The 26,325-nt window shown below is 43.5% G+C and overlaps 1 protein-coding gene across 2 annotated transcripts in view; it reads right to left on the bottom strand.

The window, feature by feature from the left end:
* Window positions 1–256: 256 nt before the first annotated feature.
* KIF2C (kinesin family member 2C) overlaps window positions 257–26,325 on the bottom strand; it is a 29,288-nt gene continuing 3,219 nt past the window's right edge. For both annotated transcript variants that reach the window (XM_079115950.1, XM_079115951.1), the window contains 19 exons: window positions 25,404–25,505; window positions 25,171–25,219; window positions 21,681–21,800; window positions 20,009–20,131; window positions 19,370–19,470; window positions 18,681–18,776; window positions 18,005–18,059; window positions 17,759–17,921; window positions 15,944–16,034; window positions 15,631–15,694; window positions 15,465–15,556; window positions 14,660–14,802; window positions 13,604–13,808; window positions 13,394–13,504; window positions 3,001–3,068; window positions 2,585–2,693; window positions 2,340–2,453; window positions 1,033–1,156; window positions 257–908 (listed from right to left, as the gene is read on the bottom strand). In XM_079115950.1, coding sequence (XP_078972076.1) covers window positions 826–908; window positions 1,033–1,156; window positions 2,340–2,453; window positions 2,585–2,693; window positions 3,001–3,068; window positions 13,394–13,504; window positions 13,604–13,808; window positions 14,660–14,802; window positions 15,465–15,556; window positions 15,631–15,694; window positions 15,944–16,034; window positions 17,759–17,921; window positions 18,005–18,059; window positions 18,681–18,776; window positions 19,370–19,470; window positions 20,009–20,131; window positions 21,681–21,800; window positions 25,171–25,219; window positions 25,404–25,505 — 2,013 coding nt within the window. In that variant the 3' untranslated portion in view covers window positions 257–825. The remainder of the gene's footprint in view (window positions 909–1,032; window positions 1,157–2,339; window positions 2,454–2,584; window positions 2,694–3,000; window positions 3,069–13,393; window positions 13,505–13,603; window positions 13,809–14,659; window positions 14,803–15,464; window positions 15,557–15,630; window positions 15,695–15,943; window positions 16,035–17,758; window positions 17,922–18,004; window positions 18,060–18,680; window positions 18,777–19,369; window positions 19,471–20,008; window positions 20,132–21,680; window positions 21,801–25,170; window positions 25,220–25,403; window positions 25,506–26,325) is intronic.

Raw genomic sequence — 26,325 nt, 5'->3', positions numbered from 1 at the left:
TCTTCTGCCTGTCACTGACTCTAGATGTGGATTGATCTAAGAAAAATACAGAATCAGCACTACCCAGAGGCCAAAGTTTGTATGAAGTACTTGTTCCCAGAAATCTCAGACACATCCCAGGCTCTTCCCACACACCACTCAAAAAGTTGATTTAGGGCTGGGGAAATAGCTCAGTCGGTAGAGTGCTTGCCTTGCATGCACAAGGCCCTGGGTTCGATCCCCAGCACCGGGGGAAAAAAAAAAAAAAAAAGGCTGATTTAGTTTCTCTTGCTTTATTTGCTTTATTGTTAGACACGATGTATAAACATATAAAACAGAAAAGAACAGGGATACTCTTGGGCCTCAAAAACTGCAAGGAAAGCAGAGGTCCCCCCAGATACTTTTCTTAAAGTACAAGACATCCAAGTGCTTGAGCCAAGGTTGTGGAAGGTAGGCCAAAGCCAAGAGAGAAATGGACTAAAGGCTCCTCTCTTCTCCAGAGCCAGGACAACCCTGGGAAGCCTCTACCAGCAGCCAGTTCATGCAGGCAGGATGCTACCCCAGAGAAAACTACCAAGAAAGCACTTCATCTTGAGGGAGAGAAGGGCAGATTTACATGGTAACTAAAAGCACCTTCCTCCTGTTCCCAATTGAGGAAAAAGGAAAGTATAGTGCTTCCCACCCCAGCTGCCCTGGGCTGGATGCCCTCACACTTAGCATTTACCAAAACCTGCCCCAGCTCAAACCCTGAACAACTCACCAGGTGCCCAGAGTTGACTGGGGAGGGTAAGGGAGGGGCGGGGCAGAGACTGGGTGTGAAACCAAACAGATCTTTATTTGCAGTTGTCACTGGGGCCGTTTCTTGCTGTTTATTTGTTTGCTAGCCTGCTCTTCCAGCTGCATGGCCAGGCGCAAAGCCTTGATGACATCTAGAAGGAAAGGGCAGTGGTGTATGAGAGTCTTAGAGGCCCCTATTCACTCAGGGCAGAGTTGGCATCCCCTGCATTGCCCAGAAGCCAGCAAGCCACCACTGCCAGAGGGAGCCACACCCACCTTGCAGGGCTGAGAGGTGCTTGGCTTGCTGGGCCACGGCACATTCTGCTTTGTTCACAAAGGTCTCCAGGTCATAGTCTGGTTGCTCAGATATCTCGGAGAGCTCAAGCCAGCCTGGTCCTTGCTGTAACAACACAGGGAGGACCTTTTCAATTTAATAATGACCAAAACACTTCAGCAAATTATTCCTGGGGGGCTGGGGCTGTAGCTCAGTGGTACAGCACTTGCCTCACATGTGTGAGGTACTGGATTCCATCCTCAGCACCACATTAAAAAAATAAAAAATAAATATATAAAGACATTGTGTCCATCTGCAACTAGAAAAAAAAAAAAAAAAAAAAATTCTGAGGCCCAACCATCTGCAATGCAGATGACTGTGCAGGATGACATACCTCTATCCATGGTCTATACACTGTCTCCTGACCCTCTCCCATGGGAAAAAAAAAAATTTGGGGGGGGTGCCGGGATAGGGGAGAGAGGAGTACTGGGGATTTAACCCAGAGGCACTTTACCACCAAGCTACATCCCCAGCCCTTTTTTATTTTGAGACAGGGTCTAAATTGCTTAGTGCTTCGCTAAGTTACTGAGGCTGATCTCCAACTCATGATTCTCCTGACTCAGTCTCCTGAGTTACTGGGATTTACAGGCATGTGCCAATATACCCAGCCTTTTTTTTTTTTTTTTTTGCAGTACTGGGGATGAACTGAAGGCCTTGCACATGCTAGGCAAGTACTCTACACCCTTGGCCACAGTAATATACTTATGAGCAGCTAGGTGTGGTGATACATGCCTATAATCCCAATGATTTGGGAGGTTGAAGCAGGGGGATCACAAGTTCAAGTCCAGCCTGGGCAACTTGGTGAGACCCTATCTCAAAATTAAAAAAAGGTTGGGTATGTAGCTCAATGGTAAAGCATCCTGAGTTCAATTCTCAATACCATATAAAAGAGAACTACCTGGGTCTGATGTTTTAGGTCATGGTTGTAGTACAGGAACTGGAACATTCACTGAATAAATAAGAGCTCTACATGAATGACCTCTTAAACCCTCAATCAGGAGCATGGAGGAAAGAGATTAATTCCAGCTATAACGATGCAGGAAATTCTATATGTGCCAGGCTCTAAAAGAGGGTGGTGTGGTAATTAGCTGCCTTAAGAGAACAGCTAGACAGACAGGTGGAGATTTAGGAATGCTAGTATAGAGGGCTGCCTCTTATAATCATCCCAACTTAAAGACCTGTGGGAGCAGAACTCCAGTCACGTTCCAGATGGATATTCCTTCTTTCCCTGTCCAAAGCCCATGCCTACCTGAATAATCTCCTTGAGTTCTTCCATGGCCCTTTCCTCCAGCTCCCTGATCTGAGTCATGGCTTCATTAAAGCTGGACATCTGGGAAGATAGTTCCTCCTCCTCTTTTGAGAACTAATGAACCAAAGGGAGGGAGAGGGAAGGAGAGAGAGAGAGAGAGAGAGAGAGAGAGAGAAAGAACAGTGTGCAGTTTCCACTTCAGCAGGTCATCCTTCCCTCTTGCCTGGCCCCACCCGCCCTCTTACATTATTGCCTGTGATCAGGGGCCCATTAGAGCTGGCTTCCATCTCTTCTGTTTCCATTTGAGTTGGCTGCTCTCCACTGGGCCCACTGTGGGGACTCAGCTCCTTGACTCTGAGGAAATAAGAAGGTCTCAAATCCCATGGCAGCCCCTTATACTCACCACAGGAGTGCAGCACCACTCAGGTTGCAAGGCTTGGGCCTCCAAGCAGATGGAGTAGCAACTTTGCCTTCAGCCAGAAAGAAGTGGCATAACCTGAAGCTGGACTGGACAAGACCCTCACACACTGACTGCAGGGGACTGGGATGGACCTAACAACTCCCACCTCCCACTGAGTCAGAGACCAAGTCTCCTCCAGTCTCCTCCCCACTCATCAATGCCATTCCTTTCCCCATCCCACCTGGCTGTAGGTCCTCATACCTGTCAGCATATCTTAGTGTATTTAAAGTATATTCACAGGAGCTTATGCCCGGTGAGATCATGGCAATCTACGAAAGAGAAAATGGTGATTAAGAGGTTCAGAATCACAGTGTGAAGGTGCTACACAGCTTGCCCCTGGAGTAGATGCCAAGATATCTACATGGTAAGGTGGGAGGACTCATTTAGCACTCATGCTATGCTAGGCAACTTTCCCCACAGGGCACTGCAAATTAAGGTGCTTTAAAAATTGACACCCTGCTTTTTTTTTTTTTTTAAGTAATGGGGTACGTAACCCTTGAGCCACATACCCAGCCCATTTTATGTTTTATTTTGACATAGGGTCTCACTGAGTTGCTTAGAACCTCCCTAAGTTGCTGAGGCTGTCTTTGAACTTGTGATCCTCCTGTCTCAGCCTCCAAGAGTTGCTGAGATTACAGGCGTGCACCACATCCAGCTGTCATTTGCTTTTTTATCCCTCTATCAAGGTTACATCCCAAAGTGCTGTGGCTCCCTACCAGAAATTCAGCTCACCTAGGTCATGGGATAATGACTCAGGGAACAGAGTTTAGAGCTTAGTCAAAGGGGTTGAGGGGTGGTTCAGTGGTAGGTATGCTTGCCTAGCATGTCCAAGGCCCTGGGTTCTATCCTCAGTACTGGGAAGAAAAAAAAGTAGAGCTTACCCAGAAAAGCCCTCCTTCCTCATGAAAAGGCCCCTACCCAGGGAGGAGGAGTGAGAATATTCCTTGGAGAGGAGGGATGGCAGTCCTCACTTAGGAGGACTTGGGAGATAAAATAGGGAAGAGGATAACACGTCATTGGAGGCTATGGCCTCATGCTCCAGTCTATTTCCTAGGCTGGGAGTCAATAAACCTGAAGAAGCCATGGAAGAGATGAGAACTTCCCTCTCATCTCTCCTTAGGTCTATCCTCTGAATTCTGGACTTCTTTTTTCACCAGGTGAGGGAGGAATGACCTTTCCCAAAACCAAGACTTGTTTCTAAACACAGTAAAGGGTGTCAATCCTTTCCTCTCTGTGTAGGTGGGCAATGAGGAGGCTGTTGCTGAAAAGCAGGGTATGGAAGCCTGGCGAAGAACCTAGGAATAATCTGGATACGGTTGCACATATTCCAGCTATTCAGGAGGCGGAGGCAGGACTGCAGATTTGAGGACAGCCTCCTCAACTTTGTGATAACCTGCCTCAAAATAAAAAGTAAGGATGCCCAGGCAGCTGTGTGAGGAAAGTGGGTACAGACCGGTGGCTATTTGCCCTGGGGGACGGTGGCGCACAGGGGCTTTTCGGCCTTTCAAAGTACAGGCCCTTCACATCTCCCCATGCACTTGTCAGGCCGAGAAATTGAGGTTCTTACGTACACAGCCCCAATAGGAGTCTACACTCTAGGCCAGATTCGCCTAGATTCAAATTCTCTTTCACCAATCGCTAGATGTGTGTGACCTTGGAAAAATACCTGACCTCTCTGAGCCATACATGGTCTGTTAAATGGGATTCTCTTGCCTAAACTTTTAAGCATCAGGAAAGTTAGGTGGGCACGGTGGCATGCAGCTGTAATCCCAGCGACTCTGGAGCTGAGACAGGAGAATCACAAATTCAAGGCCAGCCTCAGCAAATTGGCGAGGCCCTAGGTAATTTAGTGAGAGTTTGTCTCAAAAATAAGAAATAAAAAGGACTGGGTGTGTAGCTCAGTGGTAAAGTACCCCTGGGTTCAATTCCCAGGACGGGGGTAGGGGGACAAAAAACACGAATTAGGAAAGTTATTGAATCTGCGAAGAGCACTTTACCAGGCTCAGCAAAGACTGGACAATTTAATTCAGTTGTGGTTAAAGAGGAAGAAGTGAGAGGGGATCCAAGATGGCGGACTAGAGGGAGGCTGCGTTCCTTGTCACGCCGTAACTCTAGTTTCAAGCAGAGGATATCTGTTTTTTGGTGAGGTAGTTTTTGCTGCTTATCGATCCCCTGCTGTTTACCCCATTAGTCTGCTGTGATGACCTGCAGTCTGCCAGCATATCGACGCCTTTTTTGAGTGCAGATTGCTCCTGTCAGGCGCCTATCATCCGCCATTTGCCTGCCTCTGGCTGGTCGATTGCCTGCCTTACACCTATCCATCACCCAATGCACGAGGTTTACCTCCCGATCGTCCAACAACAGTCAGCAAACTGATCACCGACGTGGAGCACCAGCTGCCTGCTGTTGCTTGGAAGTTCACTGTGACAGTACCTGCAGGTTTGATTACATGTGGCTGCCGCCATTTTGAGACAACAGCCAGGCCCCGTAGGATCCCTGGCCAGACACACTGAGCCCTGTTTCCAGGATACCTCAGCCCAACCGATCACTCCCTGCCTCTGGGGCCCTCACATTGACTGACTGCTCCCTGCCACCAGGACCCCCAGACCAACTGACGGTGCCCTATCACCAGGACCCCAGACTGATTGCACCCAGCCTCCTGGATCCCACAACCACACCAAACACACCTGACCTCCAGGACCCCTGCCTGACCAACTGCATCCCGCCTTCAGGACCTCCAGCTGACCACGTCCACACCCTGAGCTGCAGCTCCCCATTTGCCAACACATTTTGAAGCCAGAGCAGCCATCTTGGATAATCCTGGAAGCCACAGCTCCGATCTTCGGGTGGGGCAAATCCCATCCTGAGACGCCTGCTGGAGGCTTGAAGCTCATTGTCAGGTACCTCTCATACATCAGCCTACTGAACACTGGGAGGTTTCATTAGTATATGACTGTTATACAGTAGATTTTCTTTTTTCTCCTTTTGAAAAAAAATATTTAAGTTTTTATTTCTTTACGTTTCTTGCTTTCTTTTCCTTCTGTTTACCTGTTCCCTCAGAGTCGCTTTCTCCCTTATTTACATGCTAACATCCGATTTCTTTTGATTACACTCTTACCCTTTCGATTTTCTAGAACTTCTGAATATTCTTTTATTATCCCATTAACAGCCATATTCTTCATCCCTCTGCATCCTCTTTGTCCTCCATCAGAAACTGCAGACATTATTGTAAACCTGTTTGTTTTACCGAAGATAACATTTGACCTCATTTTGTTTATTATGGCAATTTTGTTATTGTCCCCATAGGGGCTATTTGGTCTAGGATTGCATAGGGCCTGACTTGGGCACTGCTAATATTGATCTCCCCTTAAAGAAAGGGTTTTGGAAACCTATAGGGCCACTATAAGCCTATAGGGGGAAATCCGCAATACCCCAGATCTGCACTGCTAGAGGGGAAGATACATGAACAACATGAAAAAACAAGGGAAGAAAATGATCCAAACAAATCTAGATTCTATAGTAATAGAATCTAATGACAGTATGGTAGAAGAAATGTCAGATTATATATGATTAAGATGATTCGGGAAGCAAAGGATGAGATAAGAGAGCAAATGCAGGCAATGAATGATAATACCAATAAGCTGAAAGAACACCTGCAGGAAGCAAAAGATCATTTCAACAAAGAGATAGAGATTCTCAAAAAAAACCAAACAGAAATCCTTGAAATGAAGGAGACAATAAACCAAATAAAAAACTCAATGGAAAGCATCACCAACAGACTAGACCACTTGGAAGACAGAACCTCAGACAATGAAGACAAAATATTTAATCTTGAAAATAAAGTTGCCCAAACAGAGAAGATAGTAAGAAATCATGAACAGAATCTCCAAGAACTATGGGACATCATGAAAAGACCAAATTTAAGAATTATTGGGATTGAGGAAGGCACAGAGATGCAAACCAAAGGAATGAACAACCTATTCAATGAAATAATATCAGAAAATTTCCCAAACCTGAAGAATGAAATGGAAAATCAAATACAAGAGGCTTACAGAACACCAAATGCACAGAATCACAACAGATCCACACCAAGGCACATTATAATCAAAATGCCTAACATTCAAAATAAAGATAGGATTTTGAAGGCTGTGAGAGAAAAGCATCAGATTGCATATAGGGGGAGACCAATACGGATAGCAGCGGACTTCTCAACGCAGACTCTAAAAGCTAGAAGGGCCTGGACCAACATATTTCAAGCTCTGAAAGAACATGGTTGCCAACCAAGAATCCTATACCCAGCAAAACTAACCTTCAGATTTGAAGATGAAATAAAATCCTTCCATGATAAACAAAAGTTAAAAGAATTTACAAATAGAAAGCTTGCACTACAGAATGTTCTCAACAAAATATTCCATGAGGAGGAAATGAAGAACAACAATGGAGGTCAGCAAAGGGAGGAACTACCTTAGAGAAAAAGCACTCAAAGGAGAAACCAAGCCAACTTAAAAACCAAAAATAAGCCAAATGACTGGGAATACAAATCATTTCTCAATAATAACCCTGAACGTTAATGGCCTAAACTCTTCAATCAAAAGACATAGACTGGCAGAACGGATTAAAAAGAGACCCAACAATATGCTGCCTGCAGGAGACTCATCTCATAGAAAAAGACATCCCTTATTGGTATTATCATTCATTGCCTACATTTGCTCTCTTATCTCATCCTTTGCTTCCCGAATCATCTTAATCATGTATAATCTGAAGTCCTTTTCTGACATTTCTTCTAGCCTACTGTCATTGGATTCTATGGAGGTCCTGAAGGCGGGATGCAGTTGGTCAGGCAGGGGTCCTGGAGGTCGGGTGTGTTTGGTGTGGTTGTGGGATCCAGGAGGCTGGGTGCAATCAGTCAGTCTGGGGTCCCGCTGATAGGGCACCGTCAGTTGGTCTGGGGGTCCTGGTGGCAGGGAGCAGTCAGTCAATATGAGGGCCCCAGAGGCAGGGAGTGATCGGTTGGGCTGAGGTATCCTGGAAACAGGGCTCAGTCTGTCTGGCCAGGGGTCCTATGGGGCCTGGCTGTTGTCTCAAAATGACGGCAGCCACATGTAATCTAGATTTGTTTGGATCGTTTTCTTCCCTTGTTTTTTCATGTTGTTCATGTATCTTCCCCTCTAGCAGTGCAGATCTGGGGTATTGCGGATTTCCCCCTATAGGCTTATAGTGGCCCTATAGGTTTCCAAAACCCTTTCTTTAAGGGGAGATCAATATTAGCAGTGCCCAAGTCAGGCCCTATGCAATCCTAGACCAAATAGCCCCTATGGGGACAATAACAAAATTGCCATAATAAACAAAATGAGGTCAAATGTTATCTTCGGTAAAACAAACAGGTTTACAATAATGTCTGCAGTTTCTGATGGAGGACAAAGAGGATGCAGAGGGATGAAGAATATGGCTGTTAATGGGATAATAAAAGAATATTCAGAAGTTCTAGAAAATCGAAAGGGTAAGAGTGTAATCAAAAGAAATCGGATGTTAGCATGTAAATAAGGGAGAAAGCGACTCTGAGGGAACAGGTAAACAGAAGGAAAAGAAAGCAAGAAGCGTAAAGAAATAAAAACTTAAATATTTTTTTTCAAAAGGAGAAAAAAGAAAATCTACTGTATAACAGTCATATACTAATGAAACCTCCCAGTGTTCAGTAGGCTGATGTATGAGAGGTACCCGACAATGAGCTTCAAGCCTCCAGCAGGCGTCTCAGGATGGGATTTGCCCCACCCGAAGATCGGAGCTGTGGCTTCCAGGATTATCCAAGATGGCTGCTCTGGCTTCAAAATGTGTTGGCAAATGGGAAGCTGCAGCTCAGGGGTGGACATGGTCAGCTGGAGATCCTGGAGACGGGATGCAGTTGGTCAGGCAGTGGTCCTGGAGGTCGGGTGTGTTTGATGTGGTTGTGGGATCCAGGAGGCCGGGTGCAATCAGTCAGTCTGGGGTCCTGGTGATAGGGCGCCGTCAGTTGGTCTGGGGGTCCTGGCGGCAGGGAGCAGTCAGTTGATGTGAGGGCCCCAGAGGCAGAGAGTGATCGGTCGGGCTGAGGGATCCTGCAGGTACTGTAACAGTGAACTTCCAGGCAGCAGCAGGCAGCTGGTTCTCCATTGGCAGTCTGCGGTCAGTCTGCTGGCAGTTGTCGGACGATCGGGAGGTGAGCCTCGAGCATTGGGTGATGGATAGGGGTAAGGCAGGCGATGGACAGGCGAGAGGCAGGCAAATGGCAGAATGGATTAAAAAGAAAGACCCAACAATATGCTGCCTGCAAGAGACTCATCTCATAGAAAAAGACATCCACAGATTAAAGGTGAAAGGATGGGGAAAAACTACCACGCACATCGACTCAGTAAAAAAGCGGGGGTTTCCATCCTTATATCAGATAAAGTGGACTTCAAGCCAAAGTTAGTCAGAAGGGATAAAGAAGGACATTTCATACTGCTTAAGGAAACCATAAATCAGGGAGACACAATGATAGTAAATATTTATGCCCCAAACAATGGTGCACCCCTGTACATCAAACAAATCCTTCTCAATTTCAGGAATCACATAGACCACAAGCAATAATTCTGGGTGACTTTAACACACCACTGTCACCACTAGATAGATCTTCCAAACAAAATCCAACCAAAGAAACCATAGCACTCAATAACACAATCAATAACCTAGACTTAATAGACATATATAGAATATTCCATCCATCAGTGAGCGGATTCACTTTCTTCTCAACAGCACATGGAACCTTCTCGAAAACAGACCATATATTATGCCACAAAGCAGCCCTTAGGAAATGCAAAAAAATAGAGATACTGCCTTGTGTTCTATCAGATCATAATAGACTGAGAGTAGAAATCAATGACAAAATAAAAAACAGAAATTACTCCAACACCTGGCGACTAAATAATATGCTACTGAATGAAACATGATAACAGAAAACATCAAGGAGGAGATAAAAAAAATTCTTAGAGATCAATGAGAATGACGATACAACATATCAAAATCTCTGGGACACTATGAAAGCGGTACTAAGAGGAAAATTCATTGCATGGAGTGCATTCCTGAAAAGAATGAAAAGTCAACAACTAAATGACCTAACATTACAGCTCAAAGCCCTAGAAAAAGAAGAACAGAATAACAGCAAAAGTAGTAGAAGACAGGAAATAATTAAAATCAGAGCTGAAATCAATGAAATTGAAACAAAAGAAACTATTCAAAAAATTGACATAACAAAAAGTTGGTTCTTTGAGAAAGTAAACAAAATAGACAAACCCTTAGCCACACTAACAAAGAGAAGGAGAGAGAAAACTCAAATTACTAAAATTTGTGATGAAAAAGGAAATATCACGACAGACACCACTGAGATACATAGCATAATTAGAAGCTACTTTGAAAATCTGTATTCCAACAAAACAGAATCTACCGAAGACATAGACAAATTTTTAGAGACATATGCTCCTCCCAAACTGAACCAGGAGGACATACACAATTTAAACAGATCAATATCAAGCAATGAAATAGAAGAAGCCATTAAAAACCTACCATCCAAGAAAAGCCCAGGACCAGACGGATTCTCAAGTTCTACAAGACCTTCAAAGAAGATCTCATTCCAATACTTCTCAAAGTATTCTAGGAAATGGAAAAAGAGGGTACCCTACCGAACTCATTCTATGAAGCTAATATCACCCTCATACTCAAACCAGGCAAAGACACATCAAGGAAAGAAAATTTTAGACCAATATCCTTGATGAATATAGATGCAAAGATCCTTAACAAAATATTGGCAAACCGTATCCAAAAGCATATTAAGAAAACTGTGTACCACGATCAAGTGGGGTTCATCCCTGGAATGCAAGGATGGTTTAACATCTGTAAATCAATAAACGTAATCTATCATGTCAGTAGAGTTAAGGATAAGAATCATATGGTTATTCCAATTGATGCAGAAAAAGCATTCGACAAAATACAACACTCCTTCATGCTCAGAACACTAGAAAAAATAGGGATAGTAGTTCCTATCCTTAGGAACTACTGAATGTTCAGTAGGGATACCTGAACATTGTAAAGGCTATTTATGCTAAGCCCATGGCCAACATCATTCTTAATGGAGAAAAACTGTAACCATTTCCTTTAAAAACGGGAACAAGACAGGGATGTCCTCTTTCACCACTTCTATCAACATTGTCCTCGAAACTCTAGCCAGAGCAATTAGGCAGACTAAAGAAATTAAAGGGATACGAATAGGAAAAGAGGAACTTAAGCTGTCACTATGTGCTGATGACATGATTCTTTATTTAGAGGATCCAAAAAACTCCTCCAGAAAACTTCTAGAACTCATCAATGAATTCAGCAAAATAAGCAGGCTATAAAATCAACACGCATAAATCTAAAGCATTTTTATACGCAAGCAATGAAACAGCTGAAAGGGAAATGAGGAAAACAACTCCATTTGCAATAGCCTCAAAAAAAATAAAATACTTGGGTATCAATCTAACCAAAGAGGTAAAAGATCTCTACAATGAAAACTACAAAACACTGAAGAAAGAAATTGAGGAAGAACTTAGAAGATGGAAAGATCTCCCATGTTCTTGGATAGGCAGAATTAATATTGTCAAAATGGCCATACTACCAAAAGTGCTATACAGATTCAATGCAATTCCAATTAAAATCCCAATGATGTACCTTACGGAAATAGAGCAAGCAATCATGAAATTCATCTGGAAGAATAAGAAACCCAAAATAGCTAAAACAATCCTTAACAGGAAGAATGAAACAGGGGGTATCGCAATACCAGAACTTCAACTATACTACAAAGCAATAGTAACAAAAATGGCATGGTATTGGCACCAAAATAGACAGATCAATGGTACAGAATAGAGGACACGGACACAAACCCAAATAAATACAATTTTCTAATACTAGACAAAAGTGCCAAAAATATGCAATGGAGAAAAGATAGCCTCTTCACCAAATGGTGCTGGGAAAACTGGAAATCCACATGCAACAGAATGAAACTAAACCCCTATCTCTCAACCTGCACAAAACTCAACTCACAAAGGATCAGACTTCCTTAACAGGACTCCCATAACACAAGAAATAAAAGCAAGAATCAACAACTGGGATAGATTCAAACTAAATAGCTTTCTCTCAACAAAGGAAACTATCAGCAATGCAAAGAGAGAGCCTACAGAGTGGGAGAATATCTTTGCCACTCATACTTCAGATAGAGCACTAATTTCCAGAATTTATAAAGAACTCAACACTTCACAGAAGATCTACAAGCAATCAACAAACATATGAAAAAATGTTCCCCATCTTTAGTAATAAGAGAAATGCAAATCAAAACTACACTAAGATTCATCTCACCCCAATTAGAATGGCGATTATCAAGAATACAAGCAACAATAGGTGTTGGAGAGGATGTGGGGAAAAAAGGTACACTCATACATTGCTGGTGGGACTGCAAATTAGTGCAGCCACTCTGGAAAGCAGTGTGGCGATTCCTTAGAAAACTTGGAATGGACCCACCATTTGACCCAGCTATCCCATTCCTCAGCCTATACCCAAAGGACTTAAAATCAGCATACTACAGATACAGCCACATCAGTGTTCACAGCTTCTCAATTCACAATAGCCAGACTGTGGAACCAACCTAGATGTCCTTCAATTGATGAATGGATAAAGAAACTGTGGTGTATATATACATATAGACAATGGAATATTACTCAGCTATAAAGAATAATAAAAATTATGGCATTTGCAGGCAAATGGATGAAATAGGAGAATATCATGCTAAGTGAGTTAAGCCAATCTCAAAAATCCAAAAGGTGAATGATCTCACTGATAAGCGGATGATGACACATAATGGGGGGTGGGAGTGGGGCAAGAATGGAGGAAGGAGGGACTGTATAGAGGGAAAAGAGAGGTGGGGGGGGGAGGAAAAAATAACAGAATGAATCAAACATCATTACCCTATGTAAATGTATGACTACGCAAATGGTATGCTGTTACTCCATGTACAAACAGAAACAACATGTATCCCATTTGTTTACAATAAAAATAAATTAAAATTAAAAAAAAAAAAAAAAAAAAAAATAAGTATGTGCCCAAAGTAGTGGCACACACCTGTAATCTCAGTAGTCAGGAAGCTGAGGTAGGAGGATCACAATTTCAAAGCCAGCCTCAGCAACTTAGCAAGGTGATAAGCAACTCTGTGAGAACCTGTCTGTAAATAAAATTCAAAAAAAGAGTTGGGGATGTGGCTCAGTGGGTAAGTGTCCCAGAGTTTATCCCTGGCACCAAAATCATGAAAAATTAAAAAATAATGAATAAATAAATAAAATATAAAAAAGTAAGGGGTGGGAATGTAGTTCAGTGGTAGAGCATTTGCCTAGAATGTGAGGATCTGGGTGATTCAAATGCTAGCACCACAGAAACAAAAAGAGCCTGGGAACACAGGCAGTCCGAGGTGCTGAGTGGGAAGCTCAGGGACAATATTAAATATCTCCTTGGAGAGCAATTCTCCTCGTTCCATCATTTCCAGAGTGACACTACTCACCATGCAAGTCCTTGAATTCTCCCCGATAAAGGAGTCCCTCAGCACCTGTGTCAGCTTGCTTTCACGGAATGGGGTGTGAGCCTTGTTTTGTCCCAGGGCTCTGATGCACTCCTGCGGGATGGCAGGAACAACTGAGGCTCGCTCCTTCTTTCCTCTTGTGCTGCCCATTCCCTCCCTCCAGTTCAACCACCTCTAGCTAGCCTCTGCTACCTTCAGGGCCAGGAGACTCTTGTTGATTTCTGCGCCTTCCATGCGAGTCTGCCGGTCAGCACTGGAAGTGTCTGCACCTCGCTCGTTTCCTGCCAGATCTACCAAAGAGAACTTGCCATGTACTCTCCCTTTGGCTCGAAGAATAATCTGGAAGCAGGCATGGGAGCGGGAGGAGTTGGAGTTGGCAAATGTCTGCCCAGAAGTCCTGTGGCAGAGGAGGGCAAAGAAAGGTTATGAGCTTCTGGGGTCACAAGCTCCCAGGGCATCCCAGTCCACAGCAGTAAGTTCTTTAGTAAAGGTCAGGATTCTAAGAAGTCCTGTGTCTGCCTGTCCCATACTTCCATTCTGCCTTCCTTGGACGGCATTTCTCTCTCCAGCTGTGAACCTGGGAACAAATAAGGACCCAACGAAGGAGGAGATGCCTCTGCTATAGGGCACACAGGGTGCTGTCATGAACCACTTGTCTGAATTTGAGGGTCCTGCATAGAGCAACCTCTCCTTGGCCCTCCATAGCTGTCCAGCACCCACTGCACCTGCCAGCACTTCTTTCCTTTTTGGGTATTGGGGCTTAAACAGGCACTCTACTTCTAGCTCCATCCTGTTTTATTTTTTATTTTGAGACAAGATCTCAAGGAACTGCCTAGGCTGGCCTCAAACTTGTGATCCTCCTGCCTCATCCTACCGAGTAGGGGGGATTACAGGGTACAACACCACACCCAGCAATGCTTCTCTATTTCTGTATGGAAGGAGCTATGGGCCCCATTACTTCCAGCCCATAACAGACCCACAGCTCCTTCCTGACTTCCAGAAAGGGAGGGAAAACAAGAATTCCATAGATGCCAGGAAGCACACTGTGACTTGACTATATTTAAGCTGGTTTTGCTGAGTCTCTGACCCTAACTTATCTGTCCCATGGAGACCCCTTAAAACAGAGGCTTTCATAGTCCTTATCAAGCTGGGGGGAATATATGCTATATGGAAAAGAAAATGGCCTCAGCGTTAGACTATCACCTGAATCAAGCTTCATAAGGTGGACCTCTTCCCTCTCCCTCTAACCTGCAGGCACTGCCTATGTCGATCATCTTGATAACATCTTCAGCTGAGTTAACCAGGTGCTCCTGCAGCCCAACCACCTGCACCTGTTGCTTGCCATCTTCCAGCACACGCAGCTTGGCCTTTTTATTGAGTAGGTCGAACAGCTGTGCCAGACCAGGGAAATGAGGTTAAAGTCATGGGTGCCAGATGCCCCACCCAACATTTCTTTCCTAAATGGTCTGCTCCAGCTTAGACAAGGGTGGGCAGCAGGAAAGGCAGAGAGAATACTAGCTGATAGGTATCAGATCAGCAGAGGGTACTACACTTGGGATCTGAACCAGTGTGCTACAGTTCAATCCTACCCTGCTACTTTACTGGCTGCATGAGGCTGGGCAAGTTAATGAATCACTCTAGCCTGTTTTCCATCTGTAGAGACAAGTAAAGTGCTTAGCACATAATATCCTGTTAATGATAAGTATTAGCTATGTTCATTATCTAAGCCCTGCTCTAGAAAGGCAACTCTGCAAAAGCAGAGGCTGTAGAGAGGCAGAAAGAGATATACAGGGAGTGGGGGAATGAACATAAAAATGAAGTTGGGAAAAAGGTTACAAAGGAAGTGTGTCAAGGGAGGAAAGGGCATGCACAGGCAAACTTTCCATCTAGAGGGAGCCCTGAGAATTCCTGCTACACTTGAACTTGGCGGCCACCTCATGATCAAGAATGGCCCAAAAATATGACAATTAACTGGTTTGTTGCCCTTTGCCAACCTCAAGGTTTTAGAAAGTCAGGGACCCCACATCTTAAAAAGGGGCTCCCTGCCAGCTACCTTCCCATTGTAGATCTCGAAGAATGTCACATAGACTTCCAGGCCCAGGTTCCGGTAGCGGGACTGATTCTTCAGGAGGAAGACATCCCGGGCTGAGGGAGAGAGCCTGGATAAGTGAGCAACTTGCCTTTCCATACCCAACCCCGATGTGGCAGAACACACTTACAGGCCATGGCGTAGATCCCCTTGGATGCATTCTGAGCTTTACCATACAGGTCTCCACCCATAGTCTGCAAAAGGAAGAGGTAGATGACCATGGTAAAGGCCCTAAGCCTAGGCCAGAGCAATACTGGCTCTACTGCCACAAGGGACCACATCAAAAACAGGAGCTGGACTTGCTAAGATCCTATCTGGAATGGTACGTCTGGTGATGGGGCATCTGCACTGAGGGGACTTTCTATAAAAACTGATTGATTTCCTTTTCAGAGACCCAGTGTTGTACCACAGGAAGGCTCTCCCTGCCAGACCTGAATACTCACATGAGTCTTGCCACTTCCTGTCTGCCCATATGCAAAACAAGTTGCTTTTCCTCCTTCAAAAATTGTCTGTACCAGTGGCCTTGCTGTGAACCTAGGAGAAAGTATGGAGTAGAGGGAAGTGTTTGTATAACCACCTTGATATCCAAGGGGACTGATTCCAAGACCCCCCACACTGCACCCACCCAAATCAGCAGATGCTCAAGTTCCTTACAGAAAATGACAGTATTTACATATAACTTACACACATCCTATGGTATACTTTAAATCATCTGTAGATTACTTATAATACCTAATATAAGTTTTTACTATGTTGTTTCGGAAAGAATGACAAGAAAAGAAGTCTGTCCAGTAAAGACAATTTTTTTTCTCCAAAATTTTCAATCTACAGTGAGTCAAATCCACAGATGCCAAAACCAAGGATACAGAGGGTTCTCAAAATGTGCTCCCTAAAACATGGTCCTTCTACTACAGAGCTCCTGGGTTCCTCAATTGTTTCTAAGCATTGTACTTCTCTCTTGCTTCATTGGTCTAACCTGATCCCAACACTACTAACAAATCTGATATACTACTAGCTAACTGAAATGATGTGGGGAGTATTGGACTGACCTGCCAGGAGCAAGCTGATGGCCCAACTCTAAGCCATCCAGCCTCTTCTCTGACTCTAGACATATAAAATAAAAACCTGAGTTTGGCTGACAACCTGCAGCATAAGACATAATACAAAGAGCAGAGCACAGTGGTGCATGCCTATAATCCCAGCTGCTCTGGAAGCTGAGGCAAGAGGATCACAAGTTTAGGCCAGCCTCAGCAACTTAGCATGACCCTGTCTCAAAACAGCTGGGTGCAGGGGCACATGCCTGTAATCTCAGCAGCTCAGGAGGCTAAGTCAGGAGGATTGAGGCTAACCTCAGCAACATAGTGAGGCTCCAAGCAAATCATCAAGACTGTCTCAAAAAAAAAAAAAAGGATGTGGCTCAGTGGTTAAGTGCTCCTGGGTTCAATTTTAGGTACTAAAACAACAACAACAAAATTAAAAAGGAGGATAGGTATATAGTTTAGTGGTAGAATGCATGCATGAGGCCCTGGGTTCAACCTTCAGTAGAGTGAGTACACACAAAGGAAATAATAGAGCTTGGATTATAGCTTGGTGGTAAAGTATCCCTGGGTTCAAACTCCAGTACCCCTCTCTCCCATAAAAGGAGTCATGAGTCAGATTTAGCCTATGAAAAAGACTATTGCCCTTTGCACTAAAATGGTGTTGTTTCCAATGAAACTTCCTGTAATGATGAGATATTCCCTATTTGTGCTGTGTAACAGTAGCCTCTGCCACATGTGGCTACTGATCACATGAAATATGGACAGTGTAATGAAAAAACTACTATTTTTTTTTTTTTGGCTTTTATTTAGATTTAAATAAGGCTACTGGGTGTGTTCTATACAGTGAAGATCTGGAGTTATCCAAGTCTGCTAAGCTCAGTAGGTAGTGGGGTGCCTATATACAACACTGGGAAGAACCCCAGAGCCTGCCCAGCCTAGGCCCAGAATGTAATGGATAATACCTCAGTCACGATATGCTTAAAGATGGGCCACTAAAGTTGCAAAAGGGGATGTGGCAGACCCAAAAATGGGGCCTTCCTAATGCCAGGAGCCAGAGCTCCTAGTTTGGAGGGCTGACCCAAAGACAATACAAGAGGCCAGGTAGGATCTCAGAATTAAGCATGTCCGTGAGCATAATACCACAATATCCCACATCAAAAGGAGGAAGTGGTGGGGAAAGCAGGGGGTATAAGAAGGAAAAAAGAGGTAAGGACTAACCGGTAGACGACTTCATTTGATGCTGTTTCATCAAATGCGAAATCAAAGCAAAATGCTTGGTTCTCTAGATACTTTGTTAAGTCCACTTTTAATTTGGGTTCATGTACCAAGAGGAGACACTTGCTGGGAACGGAAATCACATCAATTTCTTTCTTGGCCAATTCTGTGGGAGGAGAATATTTCAGGAGGTAATCCCTAGATGCAAGGGACCCTCAGATATCTGAAGCCTACGACTGAGTGACTTACCTTGTTTATTCAGAGGGCGTTTCCTAACACACACGCATATCCTATGCTCTTCAATCTACAAGAGAAGACAACAAAAGGGAAAAGGGTCAGAGCAATATCAAAAGAAAGCTTGTCTACACTCTCCCCTGGTCCCGCCAGTGGACAGTATCTAACATTAGGACACCAGCCTCTCCTGTTAACCATTCTAGAGCACAAGGAGAACTGAATTTTCTGTTTTCTTATTCTGCTGCCTGAAACAGGAGGCTTGAGCATTACTTTCGTGGGGGTGTGACACAGTTTGTCAGATCAGAACCTCCCACCTGGGCCTCACTCCTCCAACACACCAATGGGCATTTAAAAAAACAAACAGGAGGTCTAGGGTTGTGGCTCAGTGGTAGTGCACTTGCCTAGCATGTGTGAGGCACTGGGTTCAATTTCAGCACCACAAATAAATAAGGAGAATAAAGGCATTATGTCCATCTATAACACAACAAAACAGGGTTGGGATGTAGCTCAGAGGTAGATTTTCTGCTTATCAAAGATGAGACCATGGGTCTAATCCCAAGCACCAACAAACAAAGAACCAAGGGTAAGTGAAGAGTCCAGCATACTTTCAATTCTATAAAGACAAATTTTCTGTCCCCCAATTGTATAACTACTCAGGAAAAAGAGGCAGGAGCCCTTTTGATTGACTTACAGGATCAGTCACAGTAAGTGGATGACATTCCATAGTAGTCCGAAATTCTTTAATCATCCGGGCAAATTCCCAGTTTGGAAAGCTGTTGTCATACTCCTGTTTGAGACAAGAAGAGTAAAAAGGGCAGACTATCAGGTGCTCTCAGACCTGGTCCTAAGGGGCAACAATGGCTGTCTGTATCAACTTCGTAGTTGACATAGCCCCACCCTGGCTCTAAGCTGAGAAGTCAGGTATAGCTGAGTTGAGCAGAGACTGACAAGGGAGCCTAGGCCCGTACCAAACCACCCTAGGAAATAGGACAAGGGCCACTGTTCCACATCTTGAGAGGCACAACAGCAGATTGGGCTTCCCCAAGAGCTAACCCAGCTAAAGGGAATCCACTGCAGTCACTCTGCCTTGCAATACATGAAAGTAGAGGGAGTGAAGGAAAGCCAGCACAGCACCGTACTGTGAGCATGTGATGAATTTCCCGATGGACAACAGGAATCAAGTACTGCTCATCTGAGAGCCTGCAGATAAACTTCTGAAAAATGTATTTGTTCTCTGAATCCTGATAAGAAATGTCAAATTCCTATATATCAGGATTGAAGTCCAAGAAATGCTGGGGCCACTGTATCTTTCTTGCCCACAGGGCTTCAGTAAAGGGTACCTGCCCCCAAACTTGCCCAAGCCACCCAAAAGAAAGGTACCTGGGCTCGCCTTATTCTCATTTCAGTGTTTTGAGCTCTCTTTTCTTCTCGCTTGTTCTTCATTTTTTCCATTTCCTTCACAAGACATGATTTTCTCCGAACTAGAGGGAGAAAGGGAGCCCAATCCTTTACCTGGGGGTCAGTCTGCTCTTCTTCGACTGTTTTGCTGAGACTTAAGTCTTTCCCAGGAACAAACCTCTAGATCCTCACCCTTAAATCACTATGCAAGAAGCAGCAACAGGTCTTACTCTTGGGATAGATAAGTCCATGAAGTTATGATTTGGTTAATATGAGACCAGAACACTGATAATAGCACTTGGTCTGACTTAAGCTCTCTCTATGCCTCTGTGGTTATTTTCTCAACAATCAAAGAGGTAAAACAGCCCTGCTTGGTCTTGAGTCACTCTGGGCTGTTCTTTAGGTATTGGTCAACAGCTTAGCTGCTAACACATCAATTACATCAGAGGGCCACTGCCCAATCTTTCACCACTTGTGAAAGAGTTCATGGTCACAGGAAAACATGCCTTCAAGGTGACAAAAGAGTTTGAACTCAGGTGTCCAGGTAGGCCAGGTTTGGGACAGATGTTAATGATCCATTCCATACTAGGAACAGAACAGCAGACAGCTTAACGTGTCTACCTGAGTTCACAGGGTTTGTAGAAGAGCTGCCTCGGATGGAGTGGACTTGCTCTTCCACCTCCTCGCTGACCATCGTCAATGGTATTTCAGCCACTGCAGGATAGGAGGGCCTAGGGGGGCCCGCTGTGGGGGAACAAGAGTCACTGGAGAAGCAAGCAGGTACATGAAAGCTGTCCTCATTTGGATCCTAGTGGGTCATGGAACAGGAGGAAGGCTATTACTGTGTCAGCTCAGCAAGGGCCCGAGCCCTTCCAGTATAAGCAGAACTTGGGCTTTTCCCTTCATCTTGGCTAACACCCTGAGCCCAACCCCCTCTCTGCAGGGGCAGGCCTCCAAGATCAAAGTGTCCTAAGGTATATGAACTTTTCCATGAAGGGAGAAACATGGAGGCCTGAACTCTATAGACCTGACGTAAGCATGTCTTCTCAGGCCAGGTTTTTCTACTCATGTGGGGTAGCAGGGAACTTGGGGAACAACTGAACATATTGATTCAACACAGAAGGTTCAATCCACAATACCCCATTACCTCCCCATCCGTGGTCATGACCCTTTCATTTACATTCAACCTATTAGAGCTAACTTTGATATATGTCAATTGTAATGATTGCGCATCTCACAAAATCTGCATCTACTTTACATATCTATTAAAGGTTGATAAATACTTCACTTAAAAATTATTTTAGGGGGCTGGGATTGTGGCTCAGTGGTAGAGCGCTTGCCTGGCATGTGTGAGGCCATGGGTTTGATCCTTAGCACCATATAAACAAACAAACAAACAAACGCCCATTGACTACTAAAAAAATATTATCTACAAAAAATTATTTTAAAAATTCCACTTATGTAAAGTACAAAAAGAGAAAAGCTAATTTATGCTATCAGAAGTCAGGACTGTAGGTTTCTAGGGGTTAGGAATGAAGCAAGTCTGAAGGGGACTTTTGGAGGGCTGGTAAATGCTCTGGTTTGGTATTAGTTATGTGAATATATTCAGTTTGAGAAAATTCATTGAAATATATACCGTACTTTATGTATTGCATTGTGTGTATATACATATATACAGTCAGGGCCTCAAACAGGGAAAGCACAATGTTTCATCTGAGGTTTTTTTTTTTTGTTTGTTTGTACTGAAAACTGAACCCAAGGGTGCTGAATCACATTCCTAGCCGTTTTTATTTTTTATTTTGAGACTAAGTTACTTAGGGCCTTTCTAAATTGCTGAGTCTAGCCTCAAACTTGCAATCCTCCTGCCTCAGCCTCCTGAGCCACTGGAATTACAGGTATTCACTGCCATGCCTGGCTTAACTGTGTTTTTTTAAAAAGGAGGTCATCCCTGGTATGGTGACACATGCCTGTAATCCCAGCAGATTGGGAGGCTGAGGCAGGAGGAGGAGGATTCAAAGTAGTCTCAGCAACTTAGTGAGACCCAGTCTTTAAATAAAATGTTAAAAAAAGGGCTGGAGACATGGCTCAGTGGTAAATTTACCCTGGGATCAATCCCCGGTACTAAAAATAAAAAATAAAAGAGATTATGTCCAGATAAGGAAGCAGTGTTAATACAGCTGAGGCAGAAGAGTACTGAATCCAGAATGGAAGAATTCTAGGATCTTCTAGCACAGGCACAGTGTGTGGAACCTGCTTCAGTGCCTCAAACAGGGAAAGCACGTTTATTACTCACTGGGAACTGAAAACTTGCGGGAGTTTGTAGATGCAGGTAGTTCCACCTCCATATCATTCTCCTGAGTGGTGATTCGAACCTCTGAGACAGTGGACATGCGAGTAGAGCGACTTCGAAGACCTAAAGAACCAAAGGCAGAAACCAATCAGTTCTGCATGATCAGGAGGGTCAAAGGGGGCAGGTAGAGAGCAGAGAGGCAAACCTCCAAGATTCTGAATAAGGTGAGATAGAATATACCCATGAGGAAAAAAGCCCAGCTACTTCCCATTCCTTCTACCCACAGGAAGGAAATGTTAGACTAAAGTACCAGTGACTCCAAAACTTATTTGTTGTGTACATTCTCCATATCTAGGAGTTCTGGAAGGCAAAAATATCCCTCATAAGAGCATCTGTCTTGAGTAAATGGATGGACTTAGAGCAAATCTGAAATCATTTCTGAAGAATGCTTAACTGAGAGAATTAGTTGAGTTATACCTGAATTCTTATCAATTTATATAAATCTATGTAGTTTCCTCTGTAAGAAACACTTTATTATCCATAAAATACATCACAAATTTGCCATAAATATAGCTATAAATTTGGAAAGAGAAGACACGATCTCATGTAACAATTAACTTACACTGAATTTCTGAGTCACAGGTTTAGCCTCAAGGCTCCATGTATAGATGGTTTCTGAATTATGAAATTTGTTTTTCTTTGTTTTGCTTTTGATTTTTTTTGGTACTGGGGATTGAACCCAGGGGTGCTGAACTACTGAGCCACACCCCCCAACCCTTTTTTATATTTTATTTAGAGACAGAGTCTCCCTAAGTTGTTGAGGCTAGCTTTGAACTTGTGATCCTCCTGCCTCAGCATTCCAAGCCAGTGGAATTATAAGGCGTACACCACAGCACCTAGCACTTATGTTGTTTTGACATATGATTTTTCAACTTTATGATGGTGTGAAAGTGATATACATTCATTAGAAACTGACTTTGAGCCAGGCTTGGTAGCTCACACCTGTAATCCCAGTGACCTACAAAGCTGAGGCAGAAAGATCCCAAGTTCAAGGGCAGCCTCAGCAGTTTAGCAATGCACTAAGCAATTTAGTGAAACCCTATCTCAAAATTCAAAAGGGCTTAGGAACATAGTTTAGTGGTAAACCACCTGTTGGTTCAATCCCCAGTACCAAAAAAACAAAACAAAACAAAAAAAAAACAAGAAAAACAAAAAACTAACTTTGAACTCCCATTTTTTCCTGTGTTAGCCAAATTCTGTACAATACTCTTTCCAGCAGCAAGCTGCTGCTCCAAAGTAACCATGAGATCAAGAAGACAAACCATCTATACTTTACAATGTACCATGTAGCCAAGCTATGATGTTCTGTAGGTTAAGTGTATTAAATGCAGGTTTTTGTTTTGTTTTCCCAGTACTGGGGGTTGAACCCAGAGCCTAATGCATCCTAGGCAAGCACTTGACCCCAGCCCTTATCTTAAGACAGAATCTAGTGATATTGTTCAGGCCATCTTCAAACTTTTGACCCTCCTGCCTCAGTTTCCTGAGTAGTAGATGGATCATGCTCAGTTTAAATGCATTTTTTGACTTAACAATGTTTTTTTTTTTTTGTTTATGGTGCTGGGGATTGAACTCAGGGTCTAATAGCTGAACACTTACAATATTTTCAATTTACAATGGGTGTATTAGGACATAACTCATTGTAAGTCAAGGAACATCTATAACCAATTTCTTTCAAAAAAAGCATGAACTATTAGAAGTTTCCTATTTCACAAATGATTTCCTTTTCCTATTTTTCTTTATTTATTTTTTGGTAGTAGGGATAGAACCCATGACTGCTTAACCACTGAGCAACACCCCAGCCCTTTTTTAAATTTTTGAGACAGGGCCTTGCTAAGTTGCTGAGGCTAGCCTTGAACTTGTGATCCTCCTTCCTCAGCCTCCTGAGCCACTGGGATTACAGGTGTGTGCCACCATGCCCGGCCTCACAAATGATTTTTTTTTAAATATATTTTTATAACTCTATTTATTTACTTTTTTATGTGGTGCTGAGGATTAAACCCAGTGCTGCACACATACTAGGCAAACTACCACTGAGCCACAACTCTAGCCCCTCACAAATGATTTCTAACCTTATATTTCATTTCTATTATTGACTAACATGCCTATTCATAGTCTTTTGTTTTTGTTTTTTTTAAAGGAGTTGTGGGGTTGGGGCATGTAGTTTGAGTGGTAAAATATGTGCTTAGTATCTTTAAAGTCCTGCACCTAAACAAAAAAGGAGTTGTGCCAATAGTCCTTAAGCTACACACATGGAATGGGACCACTGACTACCATTCTCATCTCCCCTGCAGGACTCATGGTACAACCAGCAAGAGGAGCCAGCACCATAGGACCCAGCCCCTGTCCAAGTTTACAAAGGCATCATCTTCCATCCTGGCCTCCATGCATCTGAAGCTTCAGCCAAGCATTTTCAAGGTTCTTAAGATAGTTGGATCATGTAAGGGCAGTGATAACCTCTGGTCTAGGACAGTTGTACAAGTTCAATGACCTGCAAGGTACAGCTGTCTCTGAGCAGTTTGTGCCTAGAGTCACCCCCTATAAACACAGTCTACTGTAGCCAAAGCAGGGTTATGCTGACTACCTCTGCAGAGAAAGCCCAACTTTTTCCAAGACTATGAGGCATTGCTGTTTTCCCTCCTGACCCCAATCTCCCATCTGCATAGCACTTTTTTTGTTTTTGTTTTTGGTACTAGGGTTGAACCCAAGGGCACTTTATCACTTAGTTATATCCCCGACTTTCACCTGACTTCATAGCACTATTGACTGCACTTCCTTTTCCTTTTTTTCTCCTTCAGTACTGGGGATTGTACCCAGGACCCCTCATATGCTAGGCAAGCACTGAGTCATATCCCTAGTCCTTTTATTTTTTAATTTATTATTATCATCACTTTTTTGCAGTACTAGAGAGTAAACCCATGGTCTTGCATACACTAGGCAAGTGCTCTAGTGAGCTACATCCCCAGGTCTTTTTGAGACAAGGTCTTGCCAAGTTGCCTAGGCTGACTTGGAACTTGCAGCCTTCTGAGTAGCTGGAATTATAGGCATGAGCCACTATGCCTGGCTTGACTCTACTTCCAAACAGCCCAGACCTAGATGTCTGCTTTTCTTACAGCTCACTCCAAGACACACTATTCCCTGAGGAAGATGAGCCCTAACAAAGAAAACAAGTCTTCCAGTGGCTGATTTCTACTCTCCCCAGGACCAGGCTTTGGATTCTACAGGAAAGGTGCACCAGTCACTTATAGGTTGGCTATAGGTTGAATTTTTCTTCACTGAGAAAGATGTATAGAATACAAGGCAGGACTCAGTCCACATATAAGTCACCTGTTAAATTGAAGCAATGAATCTACTTCACAATTTCTACTAGTCTGAGTTCTAGGCACATTAATCCTAGCACAAATGCCATTATAATAGCCAGTAGAAATCAATTTACCTTCTTTTGGAGCAGGAATTTTGGAGTTGACTGATCTGCGTTTTTGTTTCTGAAAAACAAAAAAAAAAAACAAAACAAAACAAACCACCACAACATATGGCTCTCAGCAATTCTCAAGGACCCATTCTGGGTCCACATGCTACCCAGCCAGTCCCAGAAAACTAATGAGCAAAGAGTTACTAAGTGAAGTGACTTCTCCAGGACATAGCTACAGTCAGATGACAGGCACCTACCTGGCCTGTTACATTTTCCTGCAAGGGCAGGTTGTCCTTCGGGTGTAAGGGAAGAAGCTGTAAGAGTTCTGGGTTTATTGCAGCCACATCATCAAAATCAATCTGAAAGGAACACAAAAGAGTTTCAGTGAAATAACAATGTTCAATCTAAATATATCTCTGCAACCAAAGCTACCCCTCGATTCAGATTTTACCAACCTTAAGTTCCACTAAATACTTATAGCTACAAAACAAATATTTATTCCTTAGTAATGGTTTACCATCTAGATGGATATGAGTTTCTGATTTCCAAGCCAACGATGGATATCAGTGATATGAGGTGAAGAGGAAGGCAGATAGGCAGGTAGGCAATCAGGTAGTCCACAGTAGACCTAGGTCACTTGGTTCCCCTGCTATTCTACTGGGTAGTGGGATCCTGCTGGGCACAGTCCCCTAAGCACCTCTTGCTAGCTGACACAGAGGAGGAAACAAGTTTGAACTGTCTGGTGATAGTTAAAATGGAGGGCCCTTCAGGATCTCATGGGCAGGAACAAGTTCCCAACAGCTACTACCTAACCCTAAGTCTACCTACATTTTCTATTGGGCCCAGAAACTTCTTTCCTAGTCACAGCTTCCTGCTCATGCCTCCCCTAGTACCTGCTCATGCCTGCAATGAGGTCACAATTCTAGGTTTACATCAGAGTCCTGGAACACTTTAGGAACAACCCAGACTTCACCAGCATAATTTCACAGCAGGTTCAAACACATTAAACTGGGCTGGGGGTGTAGCTCAATGGTAGAGTGCTTGCCTAGCATTTACAAGGTCCTGGGTGTGATCCCTAGTACCACAAAAGAAGAAAAAAGAAGTATGGACTTTATTCCAATGGCAATATTTGAGCTGGGGTGAGATCCAACAAGAGAAATATTTCTAAACAAACAACAG

The sequence above is a fragment of the Sciurus vulgaris genome (genome assembly GCF_902686455.1).
Source record: "Sciurus vulgaris genome assembly, chromosome: 1".
NCBI lineage: Eukaryota > Metazoa > Chordata > Mammalia > Rodentia > Sciuridae > Sciurus > Sciurus vulgaris.
Note: the sequence above shows the minus strand (reverse complement) of the source record. Positions and strands in the feature narration are given on the sequence as shown.